Raw genomic sequence first — 18,021 nt, 5'->3', positions numbered from 1 at the left:
CGCATGCGCATCGATCGAGACAAAGGGGCGTGTTCCAAAAACTGTCGCCAAGAGTGCATTTACTGATGACGGCATTGCATTTTCGTAAATTTTTGGTCAATTGGTAGTTTTTTATTTCATGGGAAACTTAGGGGGCCCTTTTTTGGTCAATGTTCCGGGGACAGACCTACTGACCGACCGACCGACCGACCAACCGACCAACCAACCACGAAGTGACACTTACAAGCTCATGCCAAAGCTTAAAAAGGGCTCAGATTATTTCAATCTGAATCTGCTTTCGTCTTGATAACTACTGAAGACAGAAATGCTACGGTATAAGACCCCTGTTCAGATTATCAAAACGATGAAATATTATTCACTTGAGACATATAAACATCACCGCACTCGTCTTTTATTGCCAGTAATAAAACTGTCATCTGACACCACGCAGACAAGCAAAGGCCGTTAAATATAATAAAGCCAAGCCTGTGAAAACTGTGTGTACGGTTACGTTACAACTAGCAGGGGCTGGAAATAGTATACGTACCCCAATAATGACATAAACAAACGCGAGCAGGCAGTGTTGTATTTATAGGCGGCGCTAGGGTCGTTTAAGCTCGTGGCCGGGGGCTATGTGTTGGGTGTCAGTACCCCACAGTGTACTTCCAACGCGGTTTTGGAACGTACCAATTTACGCAGCGTTGATAGGTAGAACGCGGACAGAGTAGAACTTTGCTATCTACTGAAGATAGCATTCCCTAACCGAGACAATGATATCGAAACCACGGCGTGGACTAAGGTTCGGATTGAAGGCTGATCATGTCATACGAATGGATCATAATGAATTATTGCTATAGCACCGTGGCGTGTTTTTTGTTTAACTGCAGCCTGATTTCTAATAACGCTAAAAATATACAAACAAATCACAATTTGACATTGGTTCACCGGAAATGCGTAAATCTTCAGGCCCCAACGACGTCACACCGGAATTTCACATCATTAAGGCCTCGAAATGGCCCAACCGGTCCAAATTTATCATCTTATTAGTTCGTAGAAAATGCCAGGGTAGATACGCCAGTGCCTAACAACGCGATACTTCGAAGTGGGGCAGCGAAATTCAGTTAAAAAAAGAACAAGGATTTGAGAATGGAAGGAAACCTAATTACAGCGCTACTGTCCCTCCTCCGCCAACCGCGATTGACCGGTCTGCTCCAACTTCCTCGGGCTTAGGAAAAAAGAAGAATGTTCTGGCTCAGACTTGTCTTGCCAGCAGTCGTACATCTCACTTTCCTTGGAGCTAAGGAGGCCAGCCTCTTTTTCCAATTCTGCCACCTATTTTAAGCCAAAGCTGTCAAAACGCGCCTTAGGGTGCTTCTGTTTCAAGGTAGACTGGTCGTCAGCATCGTCTGCGCCGAATTCGAGCGGCGTCTCCCTTTTTGTCACTGGATTGAATCGATTTGTCCGGTTCCTTGAGACACTACTCGTGAAATCATCGATAGACGCAAGCCTGCAGGTACCAGTCTATTTAGGACTCAGTCCGAAATCTACGGATTTGTGTATTGGGATTCGGCTGTGACAGTCGATACAGAAGTTGAAATCGTAAAAGGAAAATACTTTCTTGTTTTCATTCAAAGAAATGCCTGCTATACCTCGGAGTGATTTTTCCCCTAAGTAACGTCACAGTAATAATGCCCATATGAAACGATGGCATATTCATTGAAGATGTTAAAAGAATTCAATTTTCAAATAAAAGTAAATTAAAAAGGCCCATGTACCACAACTTCATTTACCAGTTGGCTCCGCGCGGTGCCCACTCACTGTGTGGAGTCGTAAAGCCTTTAATTTACGTATTTTTTGAGAAGGGGTTCATTATACTGTAAGGTTTCGAAATGCATATTCATATCGTACGATTTCGAACGATCGACGGTTAAAGGGTTATATACCACTGTATTACTTTGACCTCAATTTGCATGTTGACCCCAAGTGGCCGTGGTAAACCTTGGTGAAGCAATTTTGCCACATTTTTTTAATCATCAACGTTATGTTTGGCTTAATAGCGATATGTGTTGGAGTGTTTTCGCAGAGATAATGTTGTAATATTTCACTATTCAAAGTGTCAAAGAAAGAAATTTGCGTCAAAACAAAACAAACATTTTTTTTATTCACGTGCCAACCTTGAATTCAGGGGACAGTGAAATTGTAGCATAGGACCTGCATAATCACAAGAAAACATCTTCATTTACCATTGCATTGCGGGCTTCCGCACACTCCTAGGCATTTTACAAAAACGTGACATCGACACACAAACATACAGCGTAGGATATTTTAATATAGGATGCTTAACCGTGAAATTCATTTCACGGCTCTATTCAGACATTGACCGTTCATGTAAAAAATACAAACCTTTAAAACAGTAATGTTTCGAAAGTGTCAGTGTCTAATATTTGAAAGTTTTTGTGCCGACTTTAATCCTGTCATTATACACAAAATGTAACACCTAATCGCCTTTTCACAGGTGTATTGAGGTAGTTTTTCAATGCTCGATCACCTTGTTCTGTTGCTGTACCGATTTGGGCGGAAACGCCTGTGATCTGGCGCGCAGCTCGGTGAAACGCCGCACCGTATCCTCTGATCGTTGATTTTGATAAACCAAAAAAAAGAAAAAAAACCGCCATCGGCGCGTTCTTAATTAATCGTTTTCGCGCCATTTCTCACTCGCGTTCCCGCGTGTTGCGCAACTGCGCCGTGGTCGGCTATAATGAGTATATTGACAATTTCAACCGCGTTCCCCGCAGGCCTAGAACTGCCGCTACCGCGGGTAATTTCATTTGCGCGGGAAAAAGAAGAAAAAAAAGTTCAGCCCTGGTTTGGCCAGGTAAGCAAATAATTATTGCAACCTGTGCGTTCGGGAGAAACGGGAATGTGGCTCCGACGAAATTACAACGTTCCCTGTAGCGATTGCAGTTTTGACGATATTCCCACTGCGGGAATCTTTGAATGCAATCTGGTTAACCTGAGATTTCGACACAGATTTCATTTCTGTTTTCAGCAGAGGTAACTTTCCTTCGGGGACAGCAATGTGATATATTATTTCTGAGCCGAGAACGGGGTCAGTCCATGATTGGAAAACATTCGGAATGATCTACTTGTAGAATTGAGTCATTTTTCAGCCCGCAGCTATAGCGGTTAACCAATGCAGGGATGTTTTGTGTGCAGCAGGCAGTCCAATTTTCCGTTGAATGGAGATATCAAACGTTCCTGTTAGACCAAGAATTGGGGGAAATGATGGCCATAAGATCGGCTTTAAAACTACGTATGGGAAAACTAAACACATTTCAGTACCTACTTGACTTACTTGTACTTAGTTTGAAAACGTCCGCTGTCGCGCACGGACAATATGTGAGAGGTTAATTAGTTCGGCTACCTCAAACATCATATTTGAAGGTAATTGTGTTAAACCATTGTAATGCATGCACGGAAACAAATTCATTTGAGGTATTGTTTGGCTACGATTTTTATTTGATACGGGACTAGAGTTTGACAGTTTGACTGCACGCTTTTATGGATCCCAACCAATCCAAACCTCTAATTAAAACTTCCGAGTGGCGGGTTTCCCCTGCGAGGCGCCATCGTTTTTATTTTAGTTGTACTATCACAGTATACTGAACTTTTCAGTATGATGGTGCATGGGTGTTATGGTCTAACACAATCCCTTCACTGGGCGTTTTGGTGAACACAATCACTTCTGATAGTGTCTGAATAGATGGATAGAGGCCCTCTTTGCTCAAGAAAACAATTTCAAGCCAAAAAGTGTATACATGCCCAGATTACTCTGTATATCGTCAGTATCCGTGCGAAAAAGTTCGAGTTTTATTTCCCTGGTTTTTGCCTGGCCACACCCCCAACACTAAAGCATTCGGCTACATGTATATATCTAAAAAGGATGAAGACTACCTGTTTCCCGGCTTCAAGACTTGACCTAGTGACAATGATTGCTTTGTGATAAGAACAGCTATGTATACTTACAAACCATTAAAATTACAATACAAATGGGAGTTGGCCTGGGTCTGATCTTTGCCTCAGAAATTCGTTGTCGATTCAACCAAGATTAAATAGGCACTCACGATGCTTTTTAGCTATGTCGGGATAGGGAACTTGTGGAGTACGCAATTTTTTTGACGAAAAAGAGACGGAGTAATTAAACATTATTTAAAACTGTACTGACAATGTCAGTACTGTCGCACACCACAGAGCAAAGGTATAACAGCAGGCTTCTACACAGTGAGCCAGTCGCCTGTTAAATCTATTAGGATAGAATCTAATGTTGCTCTGAAGGAGAAAAAAAAAACACTTTTGTCTGAACAAAATTGATCACTTTTCTTGCGGTGCCATTTGACGTTTCCAGCGACCTTGTTGAACGTCAGCGTAGGCATGCTTGAGTTGTCAGACAACCGAATCACTTATGCCGTCAAATTGATTCAGCCGACGACGTCCAGTGCCCAAATTGGTCCTAAAATTTAGCGGTCGGTTGCTTTATAAGGTTAGCGACTGCTCTCCAAGGTTTTCACTTAGGTCAAGGAAATATGAAAATGTTCAACACGGCCTTTTCATTGTGTGTTGAAACTTGTTGATGGTTCAAAGTATGATCCGTTTTAAAAACTTCTTACAAGTGCGAGGCGTCTACCAATCATGTTTCAACTACAGTAATATTCTTCGCTGTAGCCGGCTATTATCTGCAGAGTGGCAGGTGAATTGTATGAAATCGATGACATGGGCACCAAACTCGTTACCAATCACCCGTCTGTTCTCGGATGTGTTTGCTAGCGACCAAGGTAAAAAAGCCATTTACCCGCTCTGTCCATGAACAGGTATCGAATGTTCTGAGATTGGCTTGCAGTCTTTCACTTGATTTCACTACTGAATGTTGTTTGCATCTAACACTTAAAACAGAAAGATGGCTTGTCTGCGATACTTTCGTAAAGGGTGCGAGTTTAACAGCGCGTACCAAAATGCATAAACTACAGCTAAGATTGCCAGCTCTATCTACTCCTACTGCGGTCGAATTGCTGCTGTTGACTGCACAAAAAATCTTGTTGGTCTGTCACTTCTACTAATCTGTTCATATGTCTTGCGTCCATGCAGTCAGGTCTTGAACTGACAACCCGAGCGACGGGAAGCCGGCAGATCGGGCCCAATCTGCGGCTGGAGACGATGACGAGCGACCTTGCCTCTAAACCGATCAGATTACCCGAGCAGTAGACGCGGCAAGGATAATGGTGTTATGCACGCTCGAGCGAGGGCGCTCTAGGGTATTGACATTATAGAGTTGCGTATGACTGTCGTCCTTCAAAATAGTCGCTTCTTTGTTGCGAAAGTAATCGGAACGAATATAACACTGATGTTACATTCTCAAATTTTAATTAATTCTATAAAATAATATTTATTAAGCATAGATAAAGATTGACTTATCAAGTTTTCTTTTAAGCAATTTGAATGTTCAGCGATGATGTGGGTATATCAAGTTATATTATTTCCTTCTATACAAGACAATGCTCAAAAAGTGCAAGTTAAGTTTATCATTCATTCCTCTCCATACCCCAATTTGTCTTCGTTAATTTCATCGAAATACGGGACAATTCAACCCGAGTGTGTACTCTTCTTGGAGGCCTTGCTTTCAGGAAAATATACCGTATAGCCAGCTGCAAAACTATTGCTTTAGACTTGTAATGTCGCTCTTCATCATGTTATGCTGTATTGTCGACTTGCGGAGTGTCGCAAAGTGACAATACTGATATACTGGTCAAGCCAAACATAATAACAGCACCCAAAATAACTTCACCTGGAATAACATCACCTATTTTACGAGCTAGACCATAAAACAGGACTTGCTAGAGCGTTCATAATTGCACGGGTCCTGATATTGCGGAAAATATCTCCGCAGAGCATTCGATCCCGTAAACCCTGATTGTGTTGTAGCGTCTTAGCGGCTGAATGCTGAATGCTTCGTTGATTCTGATTCAGTAATTCACTGGAAAAAAACGCCTGACTTGGTTACCGTTTACGTTCAAAGTAGAAATATGAATCATCAAATTTGGGCAAAACAGCCGCTGACCGACAGACCACGTTTTAACGATCTCCAACTAAATTAACAACATTTAGAGAAGAGACGCATTTTTGCTTCCAATTTCAGGGGAAGAAGAACGATATAGGTTAACGTTGCCTTAAGTGTCCGCTAAAGAATTTCGTGTTGACAAGACAGATACTGCGGGCGTTGAAGGACGTGCGGCGGATTAAACCAAGCGTATCCGAGTTACTGAATTAAGAAACAAGTCACACTAAACTTTAGCAGTACCATGTATTACCCATCATGACTGACTGAGACGATCTCATTTCTTCCCTGCTCATCACGGGCTAAGTGGTAAGGCGCTGGAGGGCGAGCATGCGGCAAGATCGCATCAGTGATAAAAAATTAAAAAGCCTGCGAGAAATCTAGGGACCTGGTTGAACTCTCCGGACTCCGAGGGAGTCAGGACAGATGGGAGAGTGGAGAGCGGCAATCGGCCTGTCATCGGCCCGTCAGGACGGGCAAATCTTCCCACGTCGGGCCAAGGCTTGCCTCGCTGCTGCAAATTACCGCGTGGAACAGGTTCAGTAGCTGAGTCGAGCGGCTCATGTCTTTCTTCTCTCAGTGTGCAGCGAGGAATGCACCGCCCCTGGCGTTACGGAACCAAAGACAAAAAACACCGCAGCTTCAATTATCACGCCGGACGCTTGAAGTGGCGAAATTTATTCCCAGTAAACACGATTCGCCCGGCGCTCCCCGGTTAAAAGCACCAATTTCTTGGCCAAATCTCCACAGCCGAATTGAAACCTTTCCTCTTGTAATTTGGCCGAGCTATTTTGAGAAAGCCAGTGGCATGCCGCGTGGCAGTGAAGACTAAGCGAATGAGCGTGTGTTTCGTTAGGACTTATTGCGCTTGGTGTTGTTTCTTTTCCTAGCTTAAATTCAATTTGTTTTGTCTTAGTGAGACCAATAAATCGGAGAGTTACTGGAACTGTATCGCAGCCGTCACAGGAAACAGCTTATCTGGCCTTTTACAGATTCATTTGTTTTTCACAGTTTGTGTTGACGGCAGCACTTTTATACTTTTAATATTTAAAACTTTTACAATTTGTTGTTGAACAAATTTCATAAACTGCTGAAAGGAGCAGCAGTTTGCATCCTGATTTCAAACAAATAATCCTGGGAGTGATTGTTGTGACGTCACAGTAAAGGCCTTGAAAACGAAAAAAAAAGTGTGTCCTCATTTTTATATTCTGCTTAGAAAAATGGATACTTTGCGTTTAAAGGGTTATGCAATGTATTTTGTTTTAATGCAGTCATTGAAAATGCACCTTTGTGTCCAAATTAATGTTATTTTCAATTTTTGTGTAGGCATTTTATAGGACATTTTGGTGCCTTGTGGTTTTTATGCTAATGTGAATTTCCATATTCATGAGCAAAAGTGTGATTTCTTTCCATGTAGAAACCTCAATGTTACAGCTATTTTAACACAGCAACAGCGCCCGCAGTTGTTCGGGAAAGCATGGAATAAGGTCCATGCATATGACGTCATTAGAGGCTATAGAGAGATGCACAAATTGACCTCACTGAGGTCAAATCTTCATATAAGTTTACCGTGGGAAAGCGGTTGTGCATACCCTCTATATTTTAAATATTTAATAAGAAGTGCACTTTTCAATAAATTAACCACAAAGGGATGTCAAATAGTTTTCATACATTTAACAGGAGTAGAAAGTTGCAGAAAGTGCGTTCCTATGAAAAATTCATATCGTGGACCCTTTAAACAGTCTTATTAGCCCTTTCACTCACCTGTGTTTTGGATTGACGAATGTTGGCCAGTTGTTCAAAGATACATTGGTGGGTTTTCCCGCCGTCAATCCGGTGTTGACGAACGAGATTACGAAGTCTGACCGTCAGTGGAAAAATATGATCTCCCTGTGGATTACATGGACATCGATCAAGTGGAATGAGTTTCCAGCGTGTTCAGCTGAGTACAGGAACATGTGCTAAAAATATGAAAAAATATTACTTTTGGTTCACTTTGAGACTCTCAAGGATGACTATTTATGTATCATAATGGATCAATTCAAGGAAATGCCTTATTTTTCCCACTTAAAAAGTTTTAAACTCAATAGGTGAAGTGCTGGTGCTACATAGATTGTGTGAATTTTTGATATGGTGTTGGATGCAGCGATAATTGTCAAGGAATGTTTGTCAAATGAAAACTGTGGAAGTGCTTGTTGGTGTTAAAGTTAAATAAAAGTTTAATTAAAAGTAAACAAAATAACTTGGAGGGGAATAAGCCATTTGCGAGTTAAATCTGAATAAAATCTGGACCGCTGACTTAATCCAATGCCTTGCACGTTTTAACTTTGCATTCTCCAGACCAAAGAGACTGTTACTATATCACGTGATTCGGGGCAAGCCTTACACTGGCAACCCCCAGCTCCGGCATGGTCTGGTGTCTTTGTGCCATTCTCACCCATTGTGAACAATGTATTGGTGCTGAGCGTCTCTTACGTGACTATGCAAGAGCTTGCCCCGAATCATGTATTTAGCAACAGTGTCTTTGGTCTGGAGAAATCAAAGCTAAAATGTGCAAAGCATTCTGAGCAAGTCAGTGTACCAGATGCTTTTCAAATTTAAATCCCAAAGGGTATAGGTCACTCGCAAATGGCTTATTGATGTTATTGTGGTGTTTTGTTATTGGAAATCGATACATTTAGAAGCAAGCGTTAAAATAATTTCGTGAATTAACTATTAAGGAACATTTGGGCTGCTCACGGTTTTTTTTTGAAACCGCACGTGTAATTTAGAAGTTTTTGGAAGAATAAAAGAACACACTTGTAAAGTTTTTAATTCAGTTTGTAGGGACCCATGTCAAGTCGACAATATCTAAGTGGGGTTCGATTTCACCGATGTCACAGTCCAAGAACGCTAAAAGTGCTTTACCACCCCGGTGACCTTTTTGTACCGGTTGTCACTCCAGCAGAGCGACCGTTTACCGGCCCGTCCAGCTCCTGGAGTACTTGCTTGCTCGACAACCCGTTAGATAATCGCCCCGTCAGCCCCCTCGGGGAAACAGCTTCAAGTGACCGCTTGTGAAACCTGGCAATCTCCCCCATCAATGTTCTCCACATCACACCCTCTCATCCCGAGCGGAATAGAAACACGGGAAGGCGATCTGTAACAGACACGAGGTTGGAGTGCTGGCATCCGTGCGCGCCTCGTGCGACCGCTCGTGATGGATGGATCGGCCCCGCCAACTATTTGCCGAGGCGCGCGCGCAGTTTCGGAGATGATACATCCCATAATCCTCAGCGCAACGCTCATTATTGTAGAGATCGTCTGCAGCCATCCGGTGCCTTTAATAGGCCTGTGATAGCTATCTGGCCCCGTAGATTCGCTGATTCGGTCACTGATGCGGGGCAGTGCTTACACAGCGCCACGTGTATCTAACGGCATCAGGACTTGTTAACGCCGCTCGCTGGAGCGGAGTTCAAGTTACTCAGGCAAAAGTAACCCGTTCTGAGTATCTCTCTGGTTTGTACTTTGTTGTTCACGCAGATAGCCATTGGAATACTGGACTTCTCCTCCAGATGTTGAGAGATTAGGCTTGAGGACGGCTGCCAAGATGGTTCGTGGGGAGGACGCCTGCGATAGTCTCTTCCAGCAGTACATCTCAAGAGATCATGGTAAGTACCTCATTTTTTTTTTGTGATTACAGGATGCAAAAACGGGGCTGCTAAGGGTCCGAAACTCCTTTAATGGTAGCTTATCCAAATTTTACTTTGAGATCGTGGATAGAATCTGATGTTCCTTTTTCTATGATTGAATTACTCGGCTCTCAGTTTTTTGACAGTCATCACGTTCTGTCGAAGTTGAACAATTCTCTTGGTCTCTATATTATCATGGAGGAATACTGTACTCTATATAATAATTTGATTAGTTTAAAGTTGATAAATCCACAGAAGAATTGGTTGGTCTTCTTTAGATAATATAGTAAAACAGCTGATGTATTTTATTTCGACACACTTGATCTTAAATCGATGGATGAAATGTAGAAAGTGCTCGCTTTGCCCGTTTCTTGCGAGCAGAACTTAATAAGCATGATTATAATGTGCACACCTGTAGCAACGTTAGAAGACAGTGCAAACATTGCTAGCTGTGTCCCTTCCATTACTTCGATTTTCACATCAGACCGACTACAGCGGTTTACATTTCTCGCGCCTGACACTTTCATGCCCAGATGGTTATTGCTTCGCCGCGGCTCAGTGTGAAAAGGGCCAGGGGGGCTGGAGCAGATTTCTGGGCCGGGACAAGGAAAGGAAAGAACCGGTGTGACGACTTGAGGCCACACGGTGGCTGATGTCGCGCCAATATTCAGTGTGTCAGTATATACTTGACATGGTCGTGCGACAACACCCCACGGGGCATGTCCCTCGCTACAGTTATGATCAGGTTACCCTGCTAAAGTTACCATAATATCTCGCGCGTGGAGCGAAAACGGCTCGCGTGTAATAGCCGCGTGCGCGTGTGAACCGCGCGAAAATATCCCGCGGGCGGTTTCTTGTCACAGTTACTCGATTCGTTTAATACAAAGTGTGGTCTAGTTACGGGCAGATACACTTTCTGCGGGACTGGAGCGAGGGTTGTCCTGAATATATTTACAAGAATTTATTTCCAAAAACGCGATATATCCATTTGAAAAAGTGAAAAAAAAGTTGTGTGGTTATGACAACTTGCTGTTGGGCATGACATTACCCTGTTGGAACAGAAGCCAGGCTTTAAGAGCAAAGAAAATATCTGTCTGGCGTCGTAACTAGTATCATAGAGTTTATTCACGTGTCGGCCATATTAAATTGAAGCGAGGTAAAGTCTTCATTTTTGGAACTTGCGGGTAGAAATGAAAGCAATGAAATAAAAGTTCATTAATACCAGTCTGCTCTCATAATTTAAAATTTGTGATTAAACATACCCTAATATTTTGAGCCACATTAAAACGAAAAGTGAGGCTTGGCACGCACTCCGATGGTAAAATAGTCTGGCACCATCCCACTCAACAGTTTACAATTTATAAAATAGATTCAGGGAACACGATCAAAAATTGCTTCCTCGTGAGTAAGATATATTACTATTTACCATTTGTATTGCCATTTATATAACGATTTATATTGCTAACGCTGCCAGTGCACCTTCAACCCAAACGTGTAAAGAGCCCACAGCCTCAGATTTGACACTTTAGGCTTGTATCGAGTCTAACCCTTATCCACAATACTCCCCATCTATAGTCAGGTCTATAATAATTGCCGAGACCAGCCATAATGAGTCGCGACAGGATTGATGAAGACGTCTCTCCGGCGACCTTGATGGTTGATTGGGTGATTAAAATCCTAGATCATCGCCAGGGGTATGACGGGAAGAAGTCCCCCAGGCACACCTGCCTCGCGCACGGTATCGGAATAGCAATTGCCCGCAGAATTGCAGTTATAACGGTCCTTGTTAGGCTATACCTTTTCGATCCCTCGTTCATGATTCTTATGAAAAAGGCAAGCTGTCAGAAACTCTTATTGTAGATGAGATTGTTTGGAGGCAAAAGCGAGGCAAGGGGAAACGAAGTCTTCAAGCCTTTTCTCGACTCATTTCGACTAGACCGCCTACACTATAGTTTCGTGTATCTGTTCTTGATGTATAAGCAATCGCCAGGCCTAAATTTAGTCTTACGTGTCATCCCTCATACAGATCTTAATGGGCGGTCAATTCACTAGCAATGTACCATAAACACAAGTGGTTCTACCAGGGAGCAATTATTATCACGGACATCCTTTCTAAGGAGATATACTTCCGAGTGGTCAATTACGAATATCACACCGTATTGGTTTGACACTACAGATTGCACAGTACATTGTTTTTCTTCTAATTACTATCAATTATTCGACCCAAAACTACATGAAATTACAATGTGCAATTAAAAGGGAACACATAAAACAAAAACTCAAAGTGATTAAATAAATAGGACCAGAAAACAAAACAAACTTATACAATAAAGATAAAACCAATAAAAGGAACCGAATGGGAGCCATTAACAAATACAAGACATAATCAAAAACAAATGGAAACAAGTAATTATCTAACCAAAAATATGTGACGAAGATATTGCGTAAAATCCTCCTCTGTGACTTTGCCTTTTTTTGTTGTTGTTGTGTGATAAGTGACGGACCTAGGCCTGTGAGCCCTTTTATTCGGGTCATGTTTTACCAATATCCAGGGTTCAGTTCGCATTTAACGCGCGATGTCTTGATCCCACTCGCGTAAAATGTGACCGGAATTTAATTTTGTGTGCCTCGCATGCGGCACTGTTACTCTGATTAAAACCTTGGGTGAAAATAGGTCGACCAAGGGGACGTTGATTGAGAAACTGCTCCATGAATAAGACCATTATTTTCTCCAAGCAGAAAGCATACTTGAAGCGAACGCCTCACAATCCTATGCGCAGTTTACTTTGATACGATGCACGTGCCTCGTGCAACTACCGGACATAATAATCTGAACGGATTTTTTTCGTCAATTACTTTCTGCGTGGCGATTTCAATCAGATTAATACTGATTATTGCCAGATTTGTTTGTTCTGTTGTTTTCAAAGAAGTGGTAAAAACTTGGAGGGGGTCACAATTTTAGCCAATCAGAGAACGCCTTGCACAGGGTTTGTCGGCTACAAGGTCAAATTATATTGCGTCAAACCTTACGTAAATACCACTCAACGATTTCTATGACCAATCAGCAACAACCTAACAAGGGACTAGCTACCACAATGGCCAATCAGTGGAAGGATTAAAAACGACTTAACCAATCGAGGCTCTTGTCATTTGAAGGTGATCCTGCTCGCAGGTGCATTCCAAATGTCAACAAGTCCACATCCTATAGCGTCACCTTCCAATGAGGCGGAACCAATTTCACACGAAAGCTGACCTGACCTCGTGTTGTCGAGGCAAAATATTTGCATCAGGTCATTTTTTGATTGGTGAGGTCGGTGTAGCAAGCGAAGTTCAGAATTGTTTGTATTGAAACAAGAGGTTGTCTTAATTATCAGATAATTGCCGTGGTTGATTTATAAGGCGTCAATGCATTAAACAGGCTCAAGCCTTAATTATCGAAATGAGAGTCAGATTGTTTTGTTATGTCCCTCTTAGAATACAGGCAAATAACAGCGGAATTTAGAGGACCTTTTTTTATAGCAATATTACCTTCAACTTAACAGAACAAAATAGTTGAAATCGTCAATGCATTTTAAGACTCCCCGGGCTATCTTCCCCTGTATTACGTCCGGCAGAATCATACTCAAGTTTTTTTGGTTTTGAAATTACTAAACAGATGTTCATATATTTCCACGAAGCTGGCAGGAAACGAACATATTTTTTTTTTCAAATTATAACACAAAAGTTTCCCTTTGAAGGCCTTTATGTTTATATCGACATATATCTAAATTTATCCCAAAGACATTTACCCAGCGTACATGCGATTCAAGTCCTCATTTGTATATCTCGATGTAATCTAGTATGGCTGTTTAGCGCTCCTAGAGTCATTACTATTGCATTTCTAAATATTGAATTCCTGAATGTGAATTTGGGGAAAAAATAGTTGAATAGATTTCCATTTGACAAGTAGTATTAGCCTGTTTTAAGTAATACGAAACGGTTGTCGTATTCGCTTTCTTCCTCCACTCACAGTAAAATTCGACATTTTGACGATTGCAAATCGAAGGTCAGTCAACTACCGTACCGATGGGTTGTACTCGACCGATACCTCGGATCGTCGAGATAGGTACACATGATGACAAATAATCGATACTCACTCACCGCGCTAATAGTGATCCATATAAATAGCCGGAGGGCTAAACGTGTTTTCGCGAAAGGCAAAACCCCAGGATCAACAGAGGTTACAACGTAAACCCCGTTTCAAGTGTCCCCCAGGGATGTCTGTTTCTGTATGAAGTTGAGGCTCACTAATGGTGATTCAGAGTAGCCGTACGTGTTTTCGCGAAAGGCAAAACCCCAAGATCAACAAGTTACAGCTCAACCCCCCGTTTCGAGTGTCTGCGTAGGATATGTCTGTTTCTGTATCGAGTACAGTCTTGTCATTCTCGAGATGTCGTAGAGTCTCCTGAACTTCACAAGATGACCGAAGGACGGAGACGGATGTAGCGGTTGTCCCGGGTCGTCTTGCCGGTGTTCTGTCTCCTCTGCTCGGTATCCTCCCGGCGTCAGCCTGGCGAAGCAAGCCCCGACCCCGTGAAACCAAAGATTCCGGACTGAATTGTAATTGCTTGCATCTCATCCGTCAATGTCATCGTGATGTGGACTCATCTTAGATGCTGAAAATTAAAACTATACGGAGCCGAATGATACTGTGATCCTGAACCCAAGCCATCAATCACATGAACATTTTAGAAGCAATTCTGGGATGAAGTGACCAAAAAGTTTCTTCGAAGTTGGCTTCATTGTGCCAGTGTGATTTTTAAGTGTTAATCTAAAGGAATTAATAACTCTTGTTTTGACCGTTGTTCACACTTTGATTGGTCAAAGTTATCCCGTCTAAATTTGATTGGTGGAACTGGATATGCCTACAATGCGATTGGCCCAAATGTTGTGGCACAGTTACCTTGATTTTAAAAGTACACCTAACAATATCAACCCATGGAGGAATAATTCCTCCATGATCAACTTAACAATTTCCAATTGTTGGTCCTTTGGCTGGCTGACGTCATCGTATTTGGTACAAAAGGTGAACGTCCTGTTTCCACCTGCCTTTGAGCGAAGATCTACCTTTCTCGATGACATGCCGATAGCTGTGTATCACCTTCAACTAACGCCTCATCAATGGCACAGCGAAGCCGGCCTCGCTTGTCTAAGTAGGTTGTTGACTTAGTCTTACATTCAGCCGCGAAAACAGACCCGCGCGGAGGTTTATTTGTACAGAGCTTTGCACACGACCTCTCCTGTTTGACAGAGTCTTAAAAAAGCGGCTGAAGACTCGGAAAGCGACGGCACTATTATAGTTTACTTTCTGGTGTGTGAAGTCCGTGTTCAAATGATCATGGACGGTAAAACAAACGGTCTTTCAATTCCCGAAACAAAAGTGTATTTTATTTCGATGTCAAACGATTCTTCTCAGTTATTAAAAGAAATCACTGCCGACTTCTTTTTTTGTTGTTAACAGTGGCTATTGGTATTACCCATAGGAATAACTCATATTCAACAGAACATTGCCTAGAAATTCCTTTTTCATTGGTTTTTCCAACGAATTGAATCATTCAGTTATATGTTTTCTCCAGAATTGTTAATCTGTTTTAATAATTTCCAAATCTTTACATATGTGACTAAAATGAGCTGAAATCGGACTTTTTAAGAATTTAGATATTTATATATCTGGATTTTGCAGAACAAGAGATTTCGTATGGTATATAATGAGTAACCTTTAGGTAATCTTTAACTACAAATTATATACAAAAAAACCACGGCATATGAGAAACAAAAAAACAACAACACGGTAAAACTTATTCTTGAGAAAATGGCATTTAAAAATCATGCAGTTAAGTTTGTGTTACAGTGAATGAACAGTCAACTTAAATTAGACGGGAAGAAAAAGGTCATAAAGATGTTTGACAGAACAAAAACAGTTTGAGAAAGGTAAAACGTTTCTTATAGATATTGCCCCACTGTACTGCAAAATGGCAATTACCGACTTTAACCCTAACCGCCAAAGGGCTGTTTGGGGGTCAAGTACCAAATACCACAGAATACTACATGTGCTGTGCACACTCGGGAAAGAATTTCATACTACAGATTACTCCTCAGTAGTATTTTGTAGCACTGGGGTGGTTAGAGTTAAGCTCATTTCGTGGTGACATATTCTTTTCTCATTTTATCATGTTGACCGCTTCTTGTCAGGTGACCTCTCTTCCTTCTTTGTCGTCCTCCTTTTTTCCTTATCCAATCATCACCAAGAATCCAAGGTCCGTTGTAGGAGATGAACCCGAACAAAAAAACCGGTCAATACTGATGAATATTTTATGAGATGTATTTTTTTCCAGCATCGATTTCTGCTGAATTAATACGCCACTCGAAATGTGTGAAACGCCTCGCATCGTCACGCGCTAATACAACATGACCTTTCATCAATCGCAAACATGCGGAATTTCTTTCCTCGTTTGTAAACACTGAATTAATTACCTGATGCTTTGATTGAATACGGTACCGCGTTCGAGGTTCTTACAATGCTTCTTTCTATAGTTTACAAAGACCTTCTATGGTAGCCCAATATTTAAGGGGCTTTACGCCCTGAAAATGAAATGATGTTGATTGGAAAGTGCATTTAAAAGTAGGATATACACGTCTCCAGACCACCGTCCTTAAAAAATCGGGCGTTTTTATGTTATTCGTGCGAGAACCATTCGAAAACGAATTTCGGGGGTGAAAAAATCGAGCTGTACTTTGATTGCTAGTTGTGATTCCTGCCGCAGAGTGCTTCGCATTCTGCGGACGTGCGCGAGACATCATTTGTGTATTCGTGCTGTGTGTATTAGGTTTCACACACTTAGCGTTTGCCGTAAATTGAATGGACACGGCTGGAAATGCGTATGCGTATGCCACAACATGTCCGCCGCGTCAGAAGTAAACAACCGGGTTGTTCGTCTTTTCTCGGGAACGGTAAGATATTAGGTTAGTTTCTTTCCAACCCGACATTTGAAATAGGATAAGTAAACAATCCAAAACATACAATTTTTGGGAATTGCAGTCCGCAATGCCCCTTTAAGATTTTGACTGTTGAAAAATCGCAGCGAGTTGTAAATAAAACAACAAACAAACCATCCAATGTAGAAACTACATGATGTCAATGAGATAGCACTGTTGGGCAAGCTCATGCAAATGTGCCAGTGGAATGATGTTTTTTACAGTGAGATTTGATTAGAGAACATACGCGTGTAAGTGATGAAAGTATCAAATATCGGCGACAAGTTTGCTTCAGTAATATTAAGTAAACTTTGATTTCAATTCCACTGTGTTAATCACTCCCTTGAACAAAATTTCACTCGTGGGACAACAGTTCCTGTGAAACGTAATACCTTCTCCATTACCGAAAAACAAATACCCGGAAGGTCGTGCTTGATTCAGACTCGGATCACAGCAAGAGTTGGGTATCCAACGACTTACGTCTGACAACTCGCTGTTTGCTTTTGGCGCTTGAGTATTTTGCTTGAGTCAATGTTGGCTCGGTTTCCAAGCTTCTGCAGCTCGAAGGCTTAAATGAATTGAGTTGGTAATTAAATATTTGTTGTATTGTGGAAGTCGGGATCTTACATTGATTTCCTGAGTTGTGCGTGGGCCTAAAATAACATTTCCGAATGACTTAAAACGTCGATAAAAATGGAAATTCCATTTCAAAAATCAAATCATCTTCCAGAAGTTTTTTACCCTTGGAAAAGGTTTCTTCCTATCAAACCTAAATGAGCAGATTCATCATTTGATAAAATTCCCATCGTAAGACCTCGACTCAAGGGTCTAGTCCGTGCATCTTCGCTTTCAATCTTATACACGAAAATCGGTAATTTTATCAACAGTTTGCAAAGCCTCCGTTACTGCGTCTCATCCTACTATTACTTGTCATCTTTATCTCTCTTCCGTGGAAGCGGGCTATTGAGGCTGCGGACGATTTCGCCTTGATAAATTGGTTGAAAGCTTTTCATTTCCGTGAGCACTTTAGAGTCCGGCCCGCCAGCGGAGTGGTCGAGATCGTAATGGCGAGAGGGAAGCTCTAACGTTTTTGAGGGGAAATGTGTTCTTTCCGTGCGACGGTGGCAGCTACCGTATTTGGGGCAGATGATTGGCCGGAAATCGCCGGGTTGGAACCAGAGGAATTCACGCTCTGTGAGAAGGTTAAAGATAGATATGTGTGGGATTGAGCTCTATCTATAACGACCC

General features: G+C 41.9%; 1 protein-coding gene across 3 annotated transcripts in view; it reads left to right on the top strand.

Annotated features, from left to right (window-relative positions):
• LOC119745560 (PDF receptor-like) overlaps nucleotides 1-18,021 on the top strand; it is a 65,018-nt gene that overhangs the window by 21,810 nt on the left and 25,187 nt on the right. For 2 of the 3 annotated variants that reach the window (XM_038222006.1, XM_038222004.1), the window contains exon 3: nucleotides 9,611-9,738. In XM_038222006.1, coding sequence (XP_038077934.1) covers nucleotides 9,678-9,738 — 61 coding nt within the window. In that variant the 5' untranslated portion in view covers nucleotides 9,611-9,677. Of the gene's footprint in view, nucleotides 1-8,691; nucleotides 9,739-18,021 lie in introns of those variants that run through there. The other variant, XM_038222005.1, reaches the window with a different exon arrangement.

The sequence above is a fragment of the Patiria miniata genome, unplaced genomic scaffold, assembly GCF_015706575.1.
Source record: "Patiria miniata isolate m_02_andy unplaced genomic scaffold, ASM1570657v1 HiC_scaffold_7, whole genome shotgun sequence".
NCBI lineage: Eukaryota > Metazoa > Echinodermata > Asteroidea > Valvatida > Asterinidae > Patiria > Patiria miniata.
The sequence above is the reverse complement of the archived record's forward strand: the minus strand, read 5'-3'. Positions and strand labels throughout refer to the sequence as shown.